Genomic DNA, 18648 nt, shown 5'->3' on the forward strand with positions numbered 1-18648 from the left:
GTTCCTTGCTTTTTGAAGAAGCCAAACACATGTCTGCATCTTTCATTAAAGGGATATAGTTCACTCAAAACTGAAAATCATTTACTCACCCTCAAACTGTTTCAATCCTGTATGAATTTCTTTCTTCTGATGAACACAAAAGATTATATTTTGAAGAATGTCGATAACCAGACAGTGGATGGACCCCATTGACTTCCATAGTAGGAAAAAAAAAAATACTATGGAAGTCAATGGCTACCATCAACTGTTTGGTTATCGACATTCTTCAAAATATCTTCTTTTGTGTTCAGCAGAAGAAAGAAACTGGTTTGAAACAACTCGAGAGTGAGTAAATGATGACAGAATTTTCATTTTTAACTAAGTGAACTAATCATTTAACAGAAATTAACTGTTAGCATATGTTTCACATCAATACTGTCCAGTTTGTCCTGTTGGACACGACACACAGCAATACAGTCAAGTGTCACTTGTGACCATTGCTCTGAGCCATGTTTTCAGTGTCCTAAGAGCACTGAAACTTCTTTCAGTCCAGCTGATGACACTGGGATGATTTGATCAACAGGCCTCTCATTTCAACAAGACCAGCCTTCAACAGACCAAGCAATATTATTTTTTCATGTTTTATGGGGACTTTCCATAGACATAATGATTTTTATACTGTACAAACAAACTGTGTATTCTACCCCCCATAGACTAACCTTACCTATCACAGAAAACTGTCGGCATTTTTACATTTTCAATAAACAAAAGTCTGATTTATAAGCTGTTTTCTGAAGAAGAAAAAAATCCCCAAAAGGACAAGGATTTCGGATATTGACATCTTTGTGGGGATATTTTGACCCTATAATGTAGAGTTGCACACACACACACACACACACACACACACACTCTCTCTCTCTCTCTCTCACACACACACACACACACACACACACACACACACACACACACACACACACACACACACACACACACACACACACCCACTAACGATTATGTTAGTGTTATGTTACGATTGTCATTATACATTATTGTAAAAACGTCTGTCCCCAAATCAATATTTGACGCGATTTGCCCCGTATTCTTGAGCACAGAACTGTTGATTTCTCCCTCGCTTACCGCATCTAGGTTTCCTTAGGACTCGGAGGAGTTTTGGCGCTTCGCACAACCAAATGTGACTAGCCTACAGCCTCTCACAAGTTAGAAAGAAAAGAAAACACAAAGCCAATCAGTTTAGCGATGTGTGTTCAGGAGGCGGGACTCTTTAACGACGACAAGCCGGAATGAAAACAAGCCGAAATGAACTAGGAGTAACGAGGCTATTTTTAAAATGTAAGGAGTAGAAAGTACAGATAATTGCGTGAAAATGTAAGGAGTAGAAGTAAAAAGTCATCTGAAAAATAATTACTCCAGTAAAGTATGGATACCCAAAATTTCTACTTAAGTAATGTAACGAAGTATTTGTACTTCGTTACTTGACACCTCTGCAGTGAATACAGGTAAAGAGAAAATACAGAAATTCAAATGAAAATAGCAGAGAATTACACATAGAACAAAATAATTTCCTTTAATTGTAAAATTGAGTGAAAATGAGTGCACAATTAATTTACAGCATACACACGCACACACACACACACACACACACACACACACACACACACACACACACACACACACACACACACACACACACACACATATATATATTAAAGTTAGTTAGTTAGTTAAATTACTTTAACAGTGGACTTAAATCTTTTAGAATTAATATTTCTAAAAAGCAGACTATTCTTTTTATACTGCTAATTGTATATAAGGCTGTTTAACAGCTATGTCTCTTTTCCATTAGAAGCCCATTTCCATTTATGATAGTCGTAATTTAGATTTTTTTTTATTATCTCCTAATCAAAATTTTGACTTTTTATTTCATAATTTTCTTATGTGGCATATGGGCTTCTATACTTTTGCCTTTAGTCTGAGAAATTATTTATTTTAGATTATATCTAAGTCATTGATGACACCAGCTTATGACCGAAGTCACTTTTCCAGATATAGTTGTGGGAAAACTTTATGTTTGGGCAGTGTTTGCGGCAGGTGTGTCCGGGGCAGGTGTTGTCTGCACGGATGGGTAAGTAGAAGAGACGGGTGAAAGTGAGTTCTATGTTCAAAAATTAAACCTAATGTATTATTAAAATTAATTTCTGGACATCATACAAGTCACAAAAAAACTTGACTTGAAAGTTTGAAACTTGATTTTGACTCCAAATTAGATATTCATGAGCAACACATGAAAACATATTTAGGTCTACAGGAGAAATATCTTCCTGAGTGGGCATTTACAGAAAAAGTGTGGGGGTCCCCATGATGTGAGTTGAGAAAAGTTTAACTTTATGCTAATGAACACTGATGCAACTACCAATATGAGTGAAGACATTGGAGTTCATGTGACCCATGTCCTGTGAGACTCTAATGCCAAGGTGTAGGGCAGGCAATATGGAGAATTTCATGAGCGATTTTACGGTCCTACATGATTTGTATCTGGCCACATGCATGTGACCAGAGCTTTAGCTGTTCCTCACAGGAATCTCAAACAGAGACACAGAGGATTTATTAACCCAAAACCCAGCATAGAGAGGCTCAGTGAATGTGCTTTTGAATGTGTGTAAGTGTGAGAGTGTGTGTGTGCCAGAGACACTGTAGAAGGACAGAATGCCCGCCGTCCAGTCCAGATACACTCCTACTCTGTTCGAGGGGGGTGAAGGAACGGGTATGTCAGCGTTTGTATTATTGTGCCAGGCAGCGAATCTGTCACCAGTGCAGATCAGACTCCAGGACTTTTCATTCCATCCAAACCTACAGTCACTACCTCCTTTCCTGTTCAATCCTTTATATGCCACTGCTATGTAGCTCCAGCCACTCCATTCAACCTCCCAGTAAAAGCGTTCAGACAGACTCTCTCGACACAGAACTTGCTCATGGTACTGAAATCTCTCTGGATGATCAGGATACGGCTGCTCCTCTTTCACACCGGTCACCGTTCTGTTTTCGTTTGACAGAATGAGACGCGTGTGTGCTGTGTTTGGGTCCAGTGTGAGATCGCAGGCATCTGAACACAAGATCACCTTATCTATCATACTGTATATAGACAGAAACATATCAAAGATAGATTAGAACTCTCTTAATTGTGTGAGACTTACATTTCCACAGTCCTGGTGTGATCCTAAAATGTTCTCCATGATCCAAACTAGAAAATGAAAAATATACATATCAGTAATTTTTAACTGTTGAAGTTTGATCACTTTGTGCCCAAGAAGAAAAAAAGAGACATATTTAAAGGTTTTTATGATCATGTTAATGGGTGTTAAATGAAAGAACTGGAATCCTGCTTCGGAATACGTAAATCCTGCTTCCTCCATTTCTGCAACCGATCGCAACAATTAGCAGATTCACTGTAAAAAGTGATCAGTTAACCCTCTGGGGACCAAGCTGTTTTTGGGGCCCTTGAGATGTTCTGACATGCTCTGACATTTGTGCTTTTTTCAGTTATTTATAAACATGTTAATGGCAAAGGTGTAAATTCACTCTATATAGCACAAACAGGCCTACCATAATATGCGAGCAACATGTATGTAGATGTTTGTATTTTTAAGAGAATAATGTTTATGCGTGGTTATTTAAAAAAATAAAAATGAAAGTTGCTGAAATAAGACCACAAAACTCATACAAAATATGTGCCCACAAGACTTTTGACTAATGGATGTTTTCTCTTGGAGTTCTAGCTTCAAAATTATGTGAAAATAGTCTTGCTTTATCGTTCACAAAAAAAAAATACATTGATTTAAATGGTGTAAAACAGGTTTTGCTTGGAAAGCCAATATGCGAGGGGGAGGAGTAGTTTACACCTTAGATTACCCAGTCCCACCCACTCTGCATAATGACTCTGCATAATTAGCCATTCATTCAGGTGTGACACTGACTGAGCCACAATGCAAGGACAAAATAGCCTATATATTTAGAAGAAGACTTATATTGACCATTTAAGATTTTGCTTACATCTATCTTGTAAATATGTTTTGCTATTTTATTAAAAAGGTTACAATTACAACAATAATTACAATTTCAGCAATATTTCTGCAAAAAAAGTACTCTTTCTTTGTAAAAAAAAAAAAAAAAGATTATAGGCCTACATTTTATCATATGTATTCATTAGTTTGAATATAGCCAACATTGGAACATCTTAGTCTATGACTTTATTTTTGACAAAATAGTATTTTATATATATGAGCAGAAAAGCTTATTTGATGTGACAGTATATTCTACAGTAAAAACTGTACCCAAATCTAGTCAACAAAATGTTGTCTTTCATACTTCGCCTGACTGTAACGCAGTAACTGTAACTGTAAAAGCAGTTTATTCTTTCACACACAGACGCGCGATTCATATTTAGGCTAAACAGTCTTTACAAATATGTACCCTTCATTCATCTCACAGAAACGCTATTCATATTATAGAAACGCGATTCATCTTTTTGTTTACATAAGCCTACAACGTTATTCCATAACGTTATTCCACATTAACACTTGAGAAAGGATAACTTAGCCTACCTCACTCCTCAGCGGGATCTGCTCCTCATATCAGCACGGAAAATTTTCTCCATAAGGTAGGCTATATTATGCCTCTTTGTTTACAGCTGATGTGGGGGCGTTTCACAGACTGAAATGGTTCTCAGAATTTGCGTTTGAATAGCACGCGCTCTCCGGGGCGTGGTCAAATTACTTTTGAATGGCTCCTAATGAGCTCGACTGGAGTCGCTCTCTTTTTATACAGATTACAGAAGCTGATAATATTTGTTTTTTATATAAATTACTTCATTTAAAAGCTGCGATCTCAAGCTTTATGCCCGTGGGTCTGTTTGCCTGTTTGACTGAATTTTCGCGGAGTTATAGATAATTTTCGAACGCGTTTCAAATGGGAGTTTACTGACAGAGAGAAGGCAGAAATAGCATCATGTTAGTTTTTCTTTATTTGTCAAAAAGCAAAACACTTTATTTGTATTGTGAGTATACAGAAAAAAAATAGAAACTGAACAGGATCGATTGATGTATTACACGAAAATGAAAGATCAAAATTAACAGAGCATTTTGTGTTTATTTTTCATTGCTAAAAAAAAAAACGAGCAAAACGCGCGGGCGCGTTTTTGGTCCCCAGAGGGTTAACATAACTTTAAAAAATGAGGAAACCCGTTGCCTTAAAACTAGGTAAATAAACTTAATTCGTATTTAAAAAATTAAGTTATGCAAGTTAAGTTTATTTACTTAATTTTAAGGCAACGAGTTTCCTCACTTTTTTAAGCTAAAGGCACAATATGTAATTTTCGCAGCTAGAGGTCGCTTATTCAAAACAAAGGCGTAGCTTGATGACGCCATGAATGAGCGAGGATTCACAGGAGTTGTCGTCTTCACCTCTGCCGATGGAAAGAAATCCGACGGACTTGGGCAGAAATCATGTTCATGGATGAACTGGAGCAAATGCTAATGAGAGAGACCATGTGACACATACCGGCCTTGAGTCCAGTGGAGGTTTTTGTCGCTAAATGACATGAAATTCATTTTAAAATAAATTGTATGATGGAGAAAGCTCTCTCTGATTATGTTATGTTAGCCACTTGACAAAATAGTGTTGTCTCTGAGGCATGGTAAACATGGTACTCGGGCTAAATCAAGAAAACAAGCGATTTAAACAATAAGAATAACCATGTTGAGCTGTATAACAATGATTCGTTTTTTGTTGATAAATGTATCCAAACAGTTGCTCATCTGTCTAATAAAACATATTAAAGCGTCTTTGGTGTTCTATGAAAGTAAAACTGGAATTTGAGGGTAACACAGATCTGATGTAATTGACAGGTGACAAAATGACACTGTCCGTGTCCTGGTTAAAATTGCTGGATTTAAAAATTCTCTGGATTTACATATTAATGGAAATGTTTGGGATAATGTAAGTACAACAAAATTTATAACATTGTTATAGTGTTTTTTGGATATTTTAATCAAAAAACCTTACATATTGTGCCTTTAAGTCAACTGATCAATTTTTACAGTGTTCTACACGCCAGAAAATATAAGGATTCTAGAAGGACACTTCTTTTATTATTAAAACATAATTTGATTGGGGTTTTTACTTGAGTTTGTCCAGTGTGCAGTTTGGATCCTCCAGTAGATCAGAGAGAAGCTTCACTCCGGAGGGTCCTGGGTGATTGTAGCTCAGATCCAGCTCTCTCAGATGTGAGGGGTTTGACCTCAGAGCTGAGGCCAGATAAAAACAGCCTTCCTCCGTCACCATACAGCCAGATAATCTATACAGAAAGAAATCAAATATGAGTTTGGGATATTTAATTGCATAAATGGCTGCACTGTAAATTTTGCTCAGCATAATAAAGACACTTTGCAATTAGTAGCATGAACAAAACTACATGTATTAAAACAAACTAGACAACAATAATCATGTGTTTAATTGCATGTTAATAGGGATAAACATGTTAGGTTTTTTTTAAATTATTAGCTAAACAAATTGGTTTTAGGGATATTTATCTGTGACATTATAACTTTTGTACATATTTTTAGTACTGTGTTGGGCTGCCACTGGATTTCAATTGTAAAATCAGTTTAAGACAATAACTTTCTTAATCTAACACTACTAAACTCAACATATTCCCATCTCATCCAAAGTAATGCAACCAGCATACTTTCAATGGAAGCATAGAAATTCAAAGAATAATAACTGAATACTTTACATAGTGAATGGTGAATACTTTAGAAACACCTGGTACAGTACAACAAGTAACGAAATTCAATAAAACAATACTTCATTATCTCCAGTTGGCAGTTTGGACTCTTCAGTCCATCAGAAAGCAGCCTCACTCCTGAATCCTGCAGGTCATTGTTACTGAGGTCCAGGACCCTCATGGGGCAGTTTATTGACTGCAGAGCTGATGCTACACTTTCACAACACTGATCAATGAGATTACAGTCAGCAAACCTGAAAAACAGAGATACAGTAAGTTTAACAGCACTATGATAACAGGTTAGTGATGGTCAATGAAAGTATAATCTACTGTCAGCAGGCCATTATATATATAGTTTTTGATAGAGGTTTTTGAAAGAAGTCTCTTTTAGGGTGCATTTCTTTAATAAAAAAATACAGTAAAATAGTACTATTGTGAAATAGTATTACAATATTATTACACTAATATGCTGTTTTGCTGCTCAAGAAACATTCATTATTATTATTATCAATGTTGAAAACAGCTTTTGCTGCTTAACATTTTTGTGGAAACAATGATATCATTCAAACATTTGTTGTAAGATTAAAAAAAGAGAAATTAATACTTTAATTCAGCAAGGATGCATTGAATTGTTCTAAAGTGACAGTGACAACATTTATAATGTTACAAAAGATGTCTATTCAATAAATACTTAAATAAATAAATGCTGTTCATTGAACTTTCTATTCATCAAAGAGTCCTGAAAAGTTTTTTATCAGGGGTTCCATAAAAATATAAAGAAGCACACAAAGTTTTCAACATTGATAATAATAAGAAATGTTTCTTGAGCAGCAAATCATCATATTAGAATGATTTCTGAAGGATCATGTGACACTGAAGACTGGAGTAATGATGCTGAAAATTCATCTTTGATCACAGGAATAAATTACATTTTAACATATATTAAAACAGAAAACAGTTATTTTAAATTTGTGAAAATATTTAAAATATTACTGTTTTTACAGTATTTTTAATTCAATAAATGCAGCCTTGGTGAACATATATTATTAACAATTAAATAAATATATAAATGGAGCTATTGCATAAACGTTGATATAAAATAGAATAATTCTCAAATGTACCTTCTACATTGTACATAAGCCATACTTGTTATATTTATTATATGTTATAATATTACAGTAATATTTATTATATTAACTGAATACTGAATCTGTCATTGAGAAAATAGTGAAGAGGTAGCATCTACCTAACTCAGAAAATCTACAGAAGTGCTACTGGAAACCCTCAGGATTAAAAGGCCTCATATTTGACCTTGGTCCAAAACGGCACATTATAATACATTTCAGAAAGACTTAATTATTTCTGCAGAATGTCCTTGTTTTAGGTTTACATTGATTTAACACTTACAGGGCTTTTTTGCAGTTGTACACAGCAGTCAACAGTCTCCTTCTGCCTTCCTCTAATGTGTTGTATTTCTTGAGGTCCAACTCATCCAGCACCTCCTCTGACATCTGGAGCATGTAGGCGATTGCTGAGCAGTGAGATGGAGAGAGCTGATCCTCTGAGTGTTTCTCTGACTTTAGAAACTCTTGAATCTCACTGGACAGAGTCTGATCATTCACTTCCAGCAGACAGAGGAACAGATTAATGGATCTGTCAGCTGAGAGACCATGTCCGTCTTTGATTCTGCCTTTGATGTAAGTAATAGTTTCACTTATTGTGTCTGAGCTTCTTTCTGTGTGTGTCAGAAGACTCTGTAAGAGTATCTGATTGGATTCCAGTAAGATTCCCAACAGGAAACGTAGGAAAAGATCCAGATGTCCATTCTTACTCTTCACAGATTCCTCAACAGCACCCTTCAGCAAATTACGCAGTGAATCAAAAGTCTTTACTGCCTCTGCAGTGCGATTTACATAGCAGTAAAACCAATAAAAAGCAGCAAGAAACTCCTGAAAGCTCAGATGTATGAAGCAGTAGACTTTCCTCTGATGAATCACAGATTCCTCCTTAAAGATCTCAGTGCAAATCCCAGAATACACTGAGGCGTCAGTGACGTCTAAGCCGCTCTCAGTCAGGTCCTCCTCATAGAACATCACATTCCCCTTCATCAGCTGTTTGAAAGCCAGTTCAGCAAGTTTCACAATCACTTCTCTGTTGGACTGCGGGAGTTTCCCTGGATCTCTCTGTTCAAACTTCTGATTCTTCATGTTGATCTGAATCAGCAGGAAATGGATGTACATTTCAGTCAGAGTTTGAGGGATTTCTGTGCTCAGATCTACTTTCAGGAGCTTTTGAAGCACAGTGGATGAGATCCAGCAGAATACAGGTATGTGGCACATGATGTGGAGGCTTCTTGCTTTTCTAATGTGTGAGATTATTCTGCTGGCTTGATCCTCATCAATGATTCTCTTCCTGAAATATTCCTCTTTCTGAGTCTCATTGAATCCCTGAATTTCTGTCACACGGTTTATGTATTTTGAGGGGATCTGATTGGCTGCTGCTGGTCTGGTGGTGATCCAGATGAGAGCAGAGGGAAGCAGATCTCCTCTGATGAGGTTTGACATCAACACACCCACTGATGAAGTCTCAGTCACATCAGAAACGGTCTCATTGTCTGAAAACATTAGTGTAATTCTGTTTTCATCCAGACCATCAAAGATCAACACAACTTTACACTCCTCATAAATCTTTGAGTCCAGACTGTTTAGTTCAGGATGAAAGTCCTGCAGAAGTCTGTGAAGACTGTACTGGTGATCTTTAATCAAGTTTAGCTCACGAAATGGAAGCACAAACACGAAATCCACATCCTGATTGTCTTTTCCCTCAGCCCAGTCCAGAATGAACTTCTGCACAGAGACGGTTTTTCCGATTCCAGCGATGCCTTTGGTAAGAACAGCCTTTATTTTTTCTTTCCTCTCCTCCTCATATCCTGGTACAGTTTTAAATATGTCATTGCAGATTATAAGAGTGTCTTGGTGTTTCCTGTAACTTTTCTCCATCTGTAAGACCTCATGTTCTTCATTCACCCCTTCACCTTCTCCCTCTATGATGTAGAGCTGTGTGTAGATCCTGTTCAGGAGGGTTTGATTGTCCTCTTGTTTGATTCCCTCAAATAAGCTCTTGTACTTGTTCTTCATGCTGGTTTTGTGTTTGTCTTTGACTCTCTGTAGAATATCATTCACTAGTTGATGTGAATCTCGCTGCAGGTGTGCAGTCTCCTCCAGCAGTGTGTGTGTCTGCGGTGCTGGCTCTTTGTCTTGCTGGTTTTGTGTCATAGTACTGGATCCTCCCACCTCTCTCTGTGGGTGTAGAACAGGCTGCGTTCTACATATTTTTATACACTGGGGACAGTTTTCTGATTCACTGGTCTTGTCCCAATAGTGGCTAATACACTGCCTGCAGAAATTGTGCCCACAGTTGAAAGACACTGGATTATTCAGAATCTGCTCACATACTCCACATTTGGACTGATCCTGTACCAAATCTTCCCGCTTCACACTGCACAGATACAACATGGGATACAGAATGTTTAACTCTAATTAGAGTATAAGTAGACTGTCTGCTTAATATCTGCTAACTCTTTTTTGTGATGGTCCTCCAACAGACCTTATACTGACTATAAGTAACTTTGTAACTACATGCCAACTTATTCAAATCCTAACCCTACCAGTCTTCTAATACTAACACTCTAATGAGAGTTAGTTGACATGTAGGTGTAACGTTACTTATAGTCAACAGAATGCATTAAAGGGACCATCAAAATAAAGTGAAACCAATGTTTGAATTAAATTAGCCCTTTTCACACAGCGCGTTGATCCCGGGAAATTGCCATACATTTCTAGAGTGCCTTCTGTGTGAATGCAAATACGTCCCGGGATTGATGCCGGGATGGGGACCTAGTAACATTGCCGGGATCAGTCCTGGAACGCGCCCTGTGTGAACAAAAGCCAGGACCAATGCCGTAAGGGGTGTGTCGTAGTGATGACGCACGTGCCATCACAATGACGTAGTTATCGCGCGACTCTGTTGCTCTTAGAATAAAGTTTGTGTTCGTCAACAAAGAAAGAACGAAACAATTTCTGCAAACTGGACTGAAGCAGAGACCAGGGAGCTCCTTACTATGCACGCTGAAGCTGAGATCGCTCGACACGTATGTTACACGTCACATCCTGACGTCACGTGTCTTTATGGGATGTGTGTGAACGCACTCACAGATTCCGGAAAATCACTGGCAGTGTGAATGAACCAAAATCAAACGATCCCGGGACAAATCACGGGACACATTATCCGTGTATTTTCCGGAATCTCTGTGTGAAAGGGGCTATTGTGACAGAAAAATTATTCAAGAATGTACTCATACTCTATGTAGCTTACCACCAGTCTATCGATGATATTGTTAACAAGTTTGTAATGGCGATTATTAATTAATAATGCAATTATTAATGTCTTTAAAACTACCATGTCTCTCACCTGGGGTCCAAGTTATCTGCACTACTACTGAAGTTATTAGATGCTAACATAGAGTTGTTACTTTTCAAAGACACACAGCTCGGATCTGGAGATGGTGTTCTGTGGACCAGGACAGTTTCCCTCTCCTTTCTATCCTCGTATAGATTCATTTTAGAAGCAGTGCCTCTGTCTTCTCCTGACATAGAGAGAGGCTGGGTTATAGTCTGCAAATAAAAAGAGGAAAAGCAGCATCATTTACAGTTCAGTCATGACAACTCTCGGAGTGGATTATTTCAACCAGCATATATTGGCATGGAATATAAATAAGCTTGATTTTAGTGGACGAGATCTGCTACGCTGCTGCTACTGAGAAAATACTAGAATTTCTAACACAGCGTTGGAAGAACCAATCAGCACTTGGTTAGAGTTTCATGCCTGAACTGTGTATTAATGTCATCAGAAAAAATCATGAAACATTAAAAAATTCCAGTTTTAATATAAAAAGAAAAGGGACTTAGGCTAAATGCAGCAGTAGTTTTGTGAAATGGTATATTATGAGATGTATCATAACAATTATTGCAAGAAAAATTATGAACACACAAAAATGTATTTTCCTTACATGGAATAGCTATTACAAATTACTCTTCTCTTTTTCCATAATTTTTTTGTCATATGTCCCAGTCAATTCCAACTTTAACACATATCTGTAACACTTCAGAGTAACTTTCATTAATAAAATTACCTAGCATTACTTATTTAAATAACACTTAAAAGATCATTAGTTAATGTTCATTTGAATAGTTAGAAATACCATGACGATTAACGCAATTCATCATGCTCATCAGCGCCCTCTGCTGTGAGATTGTGTCACTGCGCTGATTTTACCTGAGGCTCTGTCATCATCTGTATCCGGGTTTGCAAGTAAACAAACCGCATAACAAATGCATTTCTTTGAAGAAAAAGACACCTAAGCTTCGTAACAAAATATCAAACTTTACAAAATACTAAAAAGTCAGTAACATAAACATCTAGCAGCAGCCAGAATGATCCGGTTGCAAATAGGCTACTGCATGTAAACAAGGTAGCTAAAGTAGGCTACGTTTATGATACAGAATGTAAGCTATACAGTGATACACCTTAATATTTATAGTTCATATATCCAAAATTGTGTAGCTAACAGATAACATGACTTTTAACTTACTGTGCAAAGTATGCCGATTGGCGCTTGTGAATATTGCTTTTAAAAAAAACACAAATTCCGCCCTTTACAGTGATAAACTGCGTTTTACTTTCTGTTAATGTGTTCGGCTACTTTCGGTAAGTCAGATAGTTGCACCTCCTTCAATCGGCATGGAAGGCAGATCATATTCAAAATATGCTTGAGAAACAAGCTGGAACAGGCAGTGCAACAAAGTTTGATCGACGTTTGATATTTGATTGGTTTGATATTCGACCTTGAAAAAGTTCATAATGGCAAAAAAATGGGTTTTTATGTAGGCTATATGTAGAAGAGAACACGTTTACTTTAGTCAGTTGTAAATTGACTAGGTAAAATTGAGTTAAGTCACTGCTATCAGCCCCTAAATGTAGAGTAAAACTCACTGTTTTTTAACAACAGTAGCCTACAAGTTCAATAGTTTACTGTCCTATACTGTAGGTGCCAGCTACTATATGACTTAGGCCATAGTAGATCTCATAGTACATCTAATAGATTTTAATTCCAAAGTTTAATCAATATTTTTCTTAACTCAGATTTCAACTCAAGGTGGCGCTAACATTCTGATAAAATACATGCTTCAGTGTTTTAGATATTCAAAATAAATAAAACTTTAATAGAGTTTAATATAACTAAAATTATGTGCTCAAAGAAATTTGCTTTCATGGATTTCCATTTACTTCAACTCATCATTATGAAATAATTATAAAAATAGGTAATTTATAGCTATATAACAATATTCTTTCTCTTGCAGTTTCTGTCAGTAGCAGTGAATACAGGTAAAGAGAAGATACAGAAATGAGATTGAAATAACAGAGAATAACACATATACAACAAAAGGATTTATTTTAATAGTTAAAAAATGTGTGCACAATATATTTACAGCAATTGTTTTTTTGTATTACATAATGTCCTCACTTGATAGAATGAAAAAGCCTTTTTTTACCCAAAAGAAATGCTCTACTGTGAATCGTTTAATCCGTCTGTGTTTGCTGACGTGTCTTTGTTTGGATGGTGAAGTTTCAGAGAGACAGTGCTGTTGTTGGAAGTCTAAGAGGAAAATGAAATGAAATGAAAAGAAAAATGTCTGACATTTTAATTTTTTAATTGTTGTTATAGAAACCTTAGTCTAACATAGAAAACTTAAAATAGAGAAAAAGAAAAAAAACTGGAAAAAGAAAAAAAAGGTTTTTTTTGTGCACATGCACATTGCATCTCATTCTGGTTTTATTTCAGATCGTCTGATATCTAGCTTGTTTTTTTAAGTGAAAAAAGGGGCACAAAAAGCAATGTTGTATTTGTTTGTTTTTTTCGTGTTTTTTTTTCATTTTATGAAATCAAGTTACATGTAGCTGATCAACAGGGTACTCTTTCGAGCTTTTAAAGTGAGTAAAGGCCAGCTTGTAGTCTAACAATTAATTCACAATAACATGGATGGAATAGGTGATAAATTAAGTACTTTATTTTTTAGAATAAACCCTGACAGGGTGCGTTTGTATGAAATGAGAGAGCGAGTCCTTGATACTGGATGGCATAATTAAATAACTGTATACACAAAATATTGATTTGACAGAGTTTTAATATTTTATTAGCTCACCAATGCAAAACTTCCACAAAGAAAACCCGTTCCTGTTAATTAATCTGTATTAAGCGGTTGTTATCAGTGAATAACCGCTGGATGGCGCGATTGACCAATCAGAATCAAGTATTCCACCGGGCCGTGTAATAACTACAGATAGAGTAGTTTATATTGAACTTCGTTGGGCCAAAGGCAGCGGGTGAAACCCTGTTTTATGGCCTGCCATGATCGTTGGAAGAAGGCCATGATTCTTCCCTTGTTCTTGCTTTGCATGTTGTCCTCTGAAGGTTTTCTCGGGGTTAAACGAAGCGTAACCACAACTTCAGAGTTTTCCACCTGGGAATTGAGACACGGATTCTCATTGATGGGGATGTTCTCTGTTCCAGTCCCTGCTTCCAGTCTGTCCTCCTCCTGTATCTCATACTCAGACGTCATATTCTGTAGATATATATGGAAATATTATAGAAAAGTTTGGGGACAAAAAAACAAAGGCTGAAACAACATTGAAACACACCAATTGTCAGTGAAAAATGTCAATTACATATTTTGTAGCCAATAGAACTCGTTTGTTTACCGCTGGTTCTCTCGGGGTTAAACGAGGCGTAACCACAACTTCAGAATTTTCCACCTCGACATTGAGACACTGATGCTCAATGATGGCGATGTTCTCTGTTCCAGTCCCTGGTTCCAGTCTGGGCGTTTTCATAGCCTTCCACTCCTCCTCCGTTATCTCACACTCAGACATCATATTCTGTAGATATATATGGAAATATTATATAAAAGTTTGAGGTAAAAAAACAAAACAAAAAAACAAATACTGAAACAACATTGAAACACTCCAATTGTCAGTGAAAAATCAGTCAGTTACATATTTTGTAGCCAAAAGAACTTGTTAGTTTACCGCTGGTTTTTAGGCCTATCGTCCGTTCATTGAAAACATTTAATCTATTTTCTATTTCTGACATAGGCTTACCTATACTGTGATGTGACAGCAATAACATTACTAATGTTACATTAGACGCTGATGCTCTGAAGCTTGTCTCAAACTGGTTTGATTTGCCTAATTTTATTTATTTAGATTTAGATTTTTTTAGTAGGTCTACTATTTATTTCAAAAATGTTGTAGTGTTTAAGCATTCGAACATTTACTTCTTTAAAACAAACAAACAAACAAATACATAAATACTCATGAAGAATGTTTTTTTAGAGCCAGATGTGAAAACTCCTGCTGTAGCGGGACACAGTGCTGGTTCTAATCATACTTTTCACCATCAGATGACCTCAATGACCTGTGTCTGATGAAAAGCTTAACAGTCTCAACCTTTTTACTATAGTGTTGAAAGGGGCAACGGCGATGCCTGGACGCTCAGTGTAACTCTAAGTGACGTCATAGCTACTGAATTATATTTGTTATATCTGAGGAAGGAAAATAGATACAGTGTTTGGGGTCTCTAGCAAATGACGCCATGATGCTTTGACCGCACAAACTGTAGCTCCACCTTACATTACTTTATTTGGTTGAATGTGCAACAGTTATGCTTTGCTCAAATAGTAGAGAGAGCGACGCTGGCATCGCAAACTCGTGGGTTCGAATCCCAAGAAGAAGATAAGCTTACATTCATCTATTCTGTGCCTTAAGTTGCTTTAGAAAAGTGACTACGTAATCAGACAAATGTTAAATAACTCATTAATAATTAAAAATAAATAAATATTTAGGCCTACCTTATTTGGCTTTGGGAATGCAGATGAGAGAAACAGCTGTCAGATATTCCAGTTGGAGATTAAGCCGGGTACCCTGAGATCTAAAGCTTGCAACGAATTGCAGGGATTTATAAAACGACATTTTGTAGCTAATTTAAAATGTGCACTTTTGCTTGTTTGTTTTTTTTTACCCTTCAGTGATCACTAGATGGCGCTAAGTGGCTTCTGCTTTATGTCTCTAGTGCACGCCGTCATGACGCTTAGAACGTACAAACTGCAACTCCACCTTAGATTAGGCTTCTTCATTTGGACAGCAGTGAAATACTTCGCGCTTAGTTCGGTTAGTAGAGAGAGCGACGCTGGTATCGCAAACTTCGGATCTCAAGTTGAAGTAAAGCCTACATTTATCTATTCTATGCCTTAATTACATGGTTGCTTTGGAAAAGTGATTTCGTAATCGGACAAATGTAAAAGTAACTCATTAAGAATTCAAACTTAATAATAAAAAATTAATTAATAAAAATAGCCTACCTTTTTTGGCTTTGGGAATTGCAGATGAGAGAAACAGCTGTCAGATATTCCAGTTGGAGATTAAGCCGGGTACCCTGAGATCTAAAGCTTGCAACGGCTTGCATGGGTTTATAAGACGACATTTTCGGTAACATTGCGCGAGGTGCCTTTATATGTGTCACTGAGAGAAAATCACTATAGTGTTACGGTAGCTTCTGCTACTGCCACTACACATTCATGGAATGAGGGACTAAGCCTGTTTAATGGGGGTCTGGACACACTTCCTCAGGATATATTTAAAGACCCCCAAATCTATGTATTTTTAGAGTAACAAAAATGAAATAAAATGAAATATATGCAGAGGAAGTAGGCCTATGTCCTATTGATCCAAGTAAAGAAATTACATATTTTTAAAAGTCTCCTTTAACAACTGTGTGATTAACTAACTGTTTTGATGTAACTAAAATATAAACTAGTAGGCTAGCCTATGTAAACAGTTAACAACGTTTTATTTAGCTTTTGATAATTGAATTGAATGTGTGTATAACATGGTGCAATGTAGAAGGCTAAAGCGCCCTAAAATAGGCCACGCAACGTCCCTGTTTGGCCCTCATGTTTTACTCCAAACACAACTGTTTCTCCTCACTGTGCCGACTGAGCAGCACTGCCACACTTTCCCCCAGATGTCAAGTCTCAGCCTGCGTTTAGAGAGAGAAGTAGGAGTGCTGAGGGAAAGACATACTGTCCTGATTCAAACACAAGGTGTGGCTTTATGTTGGTCTGGTCTCTCAGCCTGTTTGAGTGGCTTTATAGACTAGAGTGCATACAGTTTCAAACATACAGTAGTGCAACCTTTAATTAAAAAACCTGGGCTGGATCATGCAGATCTCACAAATTATAGACCTATATCTAAACTATCCTTTCTGGCAAAAATACTTGAAAAGATAGTTTACAGTCAATTAATGGCCTTCTTGGATGAGCACAATATTCTTGAAGTTTTCCAATCTGGTTTTAAAACCTTACAGCACAGAATCGGCTCTTTTAAAAGTTTGTAATGATATTCTTTTAGCTACTGACTCTGGGGATTGTGTTATTCTGGTGCTTCTTGATCTGACTGCTGCTTTTGACACGGTCGACCATGAAATCCTGATTTCTCGTTTGGAGCGGTGGGTGGGCATCAAGGGCATTGCATTGAAATGGTTCAGGTCCTATTTGGAAGGTAGAACTTTCTGTGTCAGCTGTGGAGATTCTGTGTCTTCCTCTGCTCCTTTGTCTTGTGGGGTCCCACAGGGCTCAATTTTAGCCCCTCTTCTCTTCTCTCTCTATTTACTCCCGCTTGGTTCCATACTTAGGAAGCATGGTATGTCTTTTCACTGTTATGCAGATGATAGTCAGATCTATGTCCCTCTTAAAAAGAATGAAACTGTTGGTCCATTACTTAAGTGTCTTGATGACATAAAGGCCTGGATGGCTCTTAACTTTTTAAGTTTTAATGAAAGTAAGACAGAAGTGATGTTTTTTGGTGGCACCACTGGGACCCCCTGTGCCGATCTGGGTTCCTTGAGTCAATATATTAAGCCAACAATCACTAACCTTGGGGTTAAAATCGACCCTGACCTTAAGATGGACAGACAAATTAGGTCAGTGGTTAAAACAAGTTTTTTTCAATTGAGGCAATTGGCCAAAATAAAGCCATTTCTTTCTAGGCAGCACTTTGAGACAGTAATCCACGCCTTTGTCACCACTAGGTTGGATTACTGTAATGCGCTTTATGTGGGGGTCAGTGGGTCCTCTATTGCTCGTCTCCAGTTGGTGCAAAACGCTGCTGCACGTCTTTTAACTGGAACCCGTAAATACGAGCACATTTCCCCAATTTTATCCTCACTCCATTGGCTGCCTATATATCAAAGAATCCATTTTAAGATTCTTTTATTTGCTTTTAAATGCCAAAATGGTCTTGCCCCTCCCTATATTTCTGAGCTGCTACACCCCTATAGACCCACCCGTTCTCTTAGGTCAGCCGATCATCTGCTCCTAAGTGTGCCAAAAACAAAGCGCAAGCAAAAAGGGGACCGTGCTTTTGCTGTAGCAGCTCCTACATTGTGGAACAATTTACCTCTGCACATTAGACAGGCATCTTCATTGTCTGTTTTTAAGTCTCTTCTTAAAACCCACCTCTATTCTTTGGACTTTGATAACGGAAACTGACAATTTATGTTTTATTGATGGTATTGTTTCAATGTATGGTTTGTTAGTGTTTTTATTTGTATTTTATGGGTTGTGTGAGCCTTGTATTTAGGGCTTTTATGTATTAATTTATTTTTATTGTACAGCACTTTGTGTCCATTTTGGATTTTAAAGTGCTCTATAAATAAAGTTTTGATTGATTGATTGATAGAGATTCCACTCAGCTTC

The 18648-nt window shown here is 37.1% G+C and overlaps 1 protein-coding gene and 2 long non-coding RNA genes across 4 annotated transcripts in view; all 3 read right to left on the reverse strand.

Annotated features, from left to right (window-relative positions):
* Positions 1 to 18648, reverse strand: part of LOC309509462 — a 31828-nt gene that overhangs the window by 11187 nt on the left and 1993 nt on the right. The gene's annotated exons all lie outside the window — the stretch shown is intronic.
* LOC309509407 (NACHT, LRR and PYD domains-containing protein 3-like) lies at positions 1550 to 12624 on the reverse strand. The gene is made up of 7 exons (XM_082184084.1): positions 12429 to 12624; positions 11249 to 11451; positions 8186 to 10276; positions 6859 to 7032; positions 6176 to 6349; positions 3192 to 3238; positions 1550 to 3100 (listed from the first exon to the last, which is right to left on the reverse strand). The coding sequence occupies exons 2-7, from the start codon at positions 11428 to 11430 to the stop codon at positions 2559 to 2561; spliced, it is 3210 nt and encodes a 1069-aa protein (XP_082040210.1). The 5' UTR covers positions 11431 to 11451; positions 12429 to 12624; the 3' UTR covers positions 1550 to 2558.
* Positions 13816 to 17047, reverse strand: LOC309509464. 2 transcript variants are annotated; one of them, XR_014209908.1, is made up of 3 exons: positions 16255 to 17047; positions 14597 to 14773; positions 13816 to 14460 (listed from the first exon to the last, which is right to left on the reverse strand). It is a non-coding gene; the product is annotated as an uncharacterized lncRNA (long non-coding RNA). The 2 variants fall into 2 exon arrangements; XR_014209909.1 differs by lacking the exon at positions 16255 to 17047 and adding an exon at positions 15745 to 15862.

The sequence above is a fragment of the Leuciscus leuciscus genome (assembly GCF_965113295.1).
Source record: "Leuciscus leuciscus genome assembly, chromosome: 11".
In the NCBI taxonomy this organism is placed as follows: Eukaryota; Metazoa; Chordata; class Actinopteri; order Cypriniformes; family Leuciscidae; genus Leuciscus; species Leuciscus leuciscus.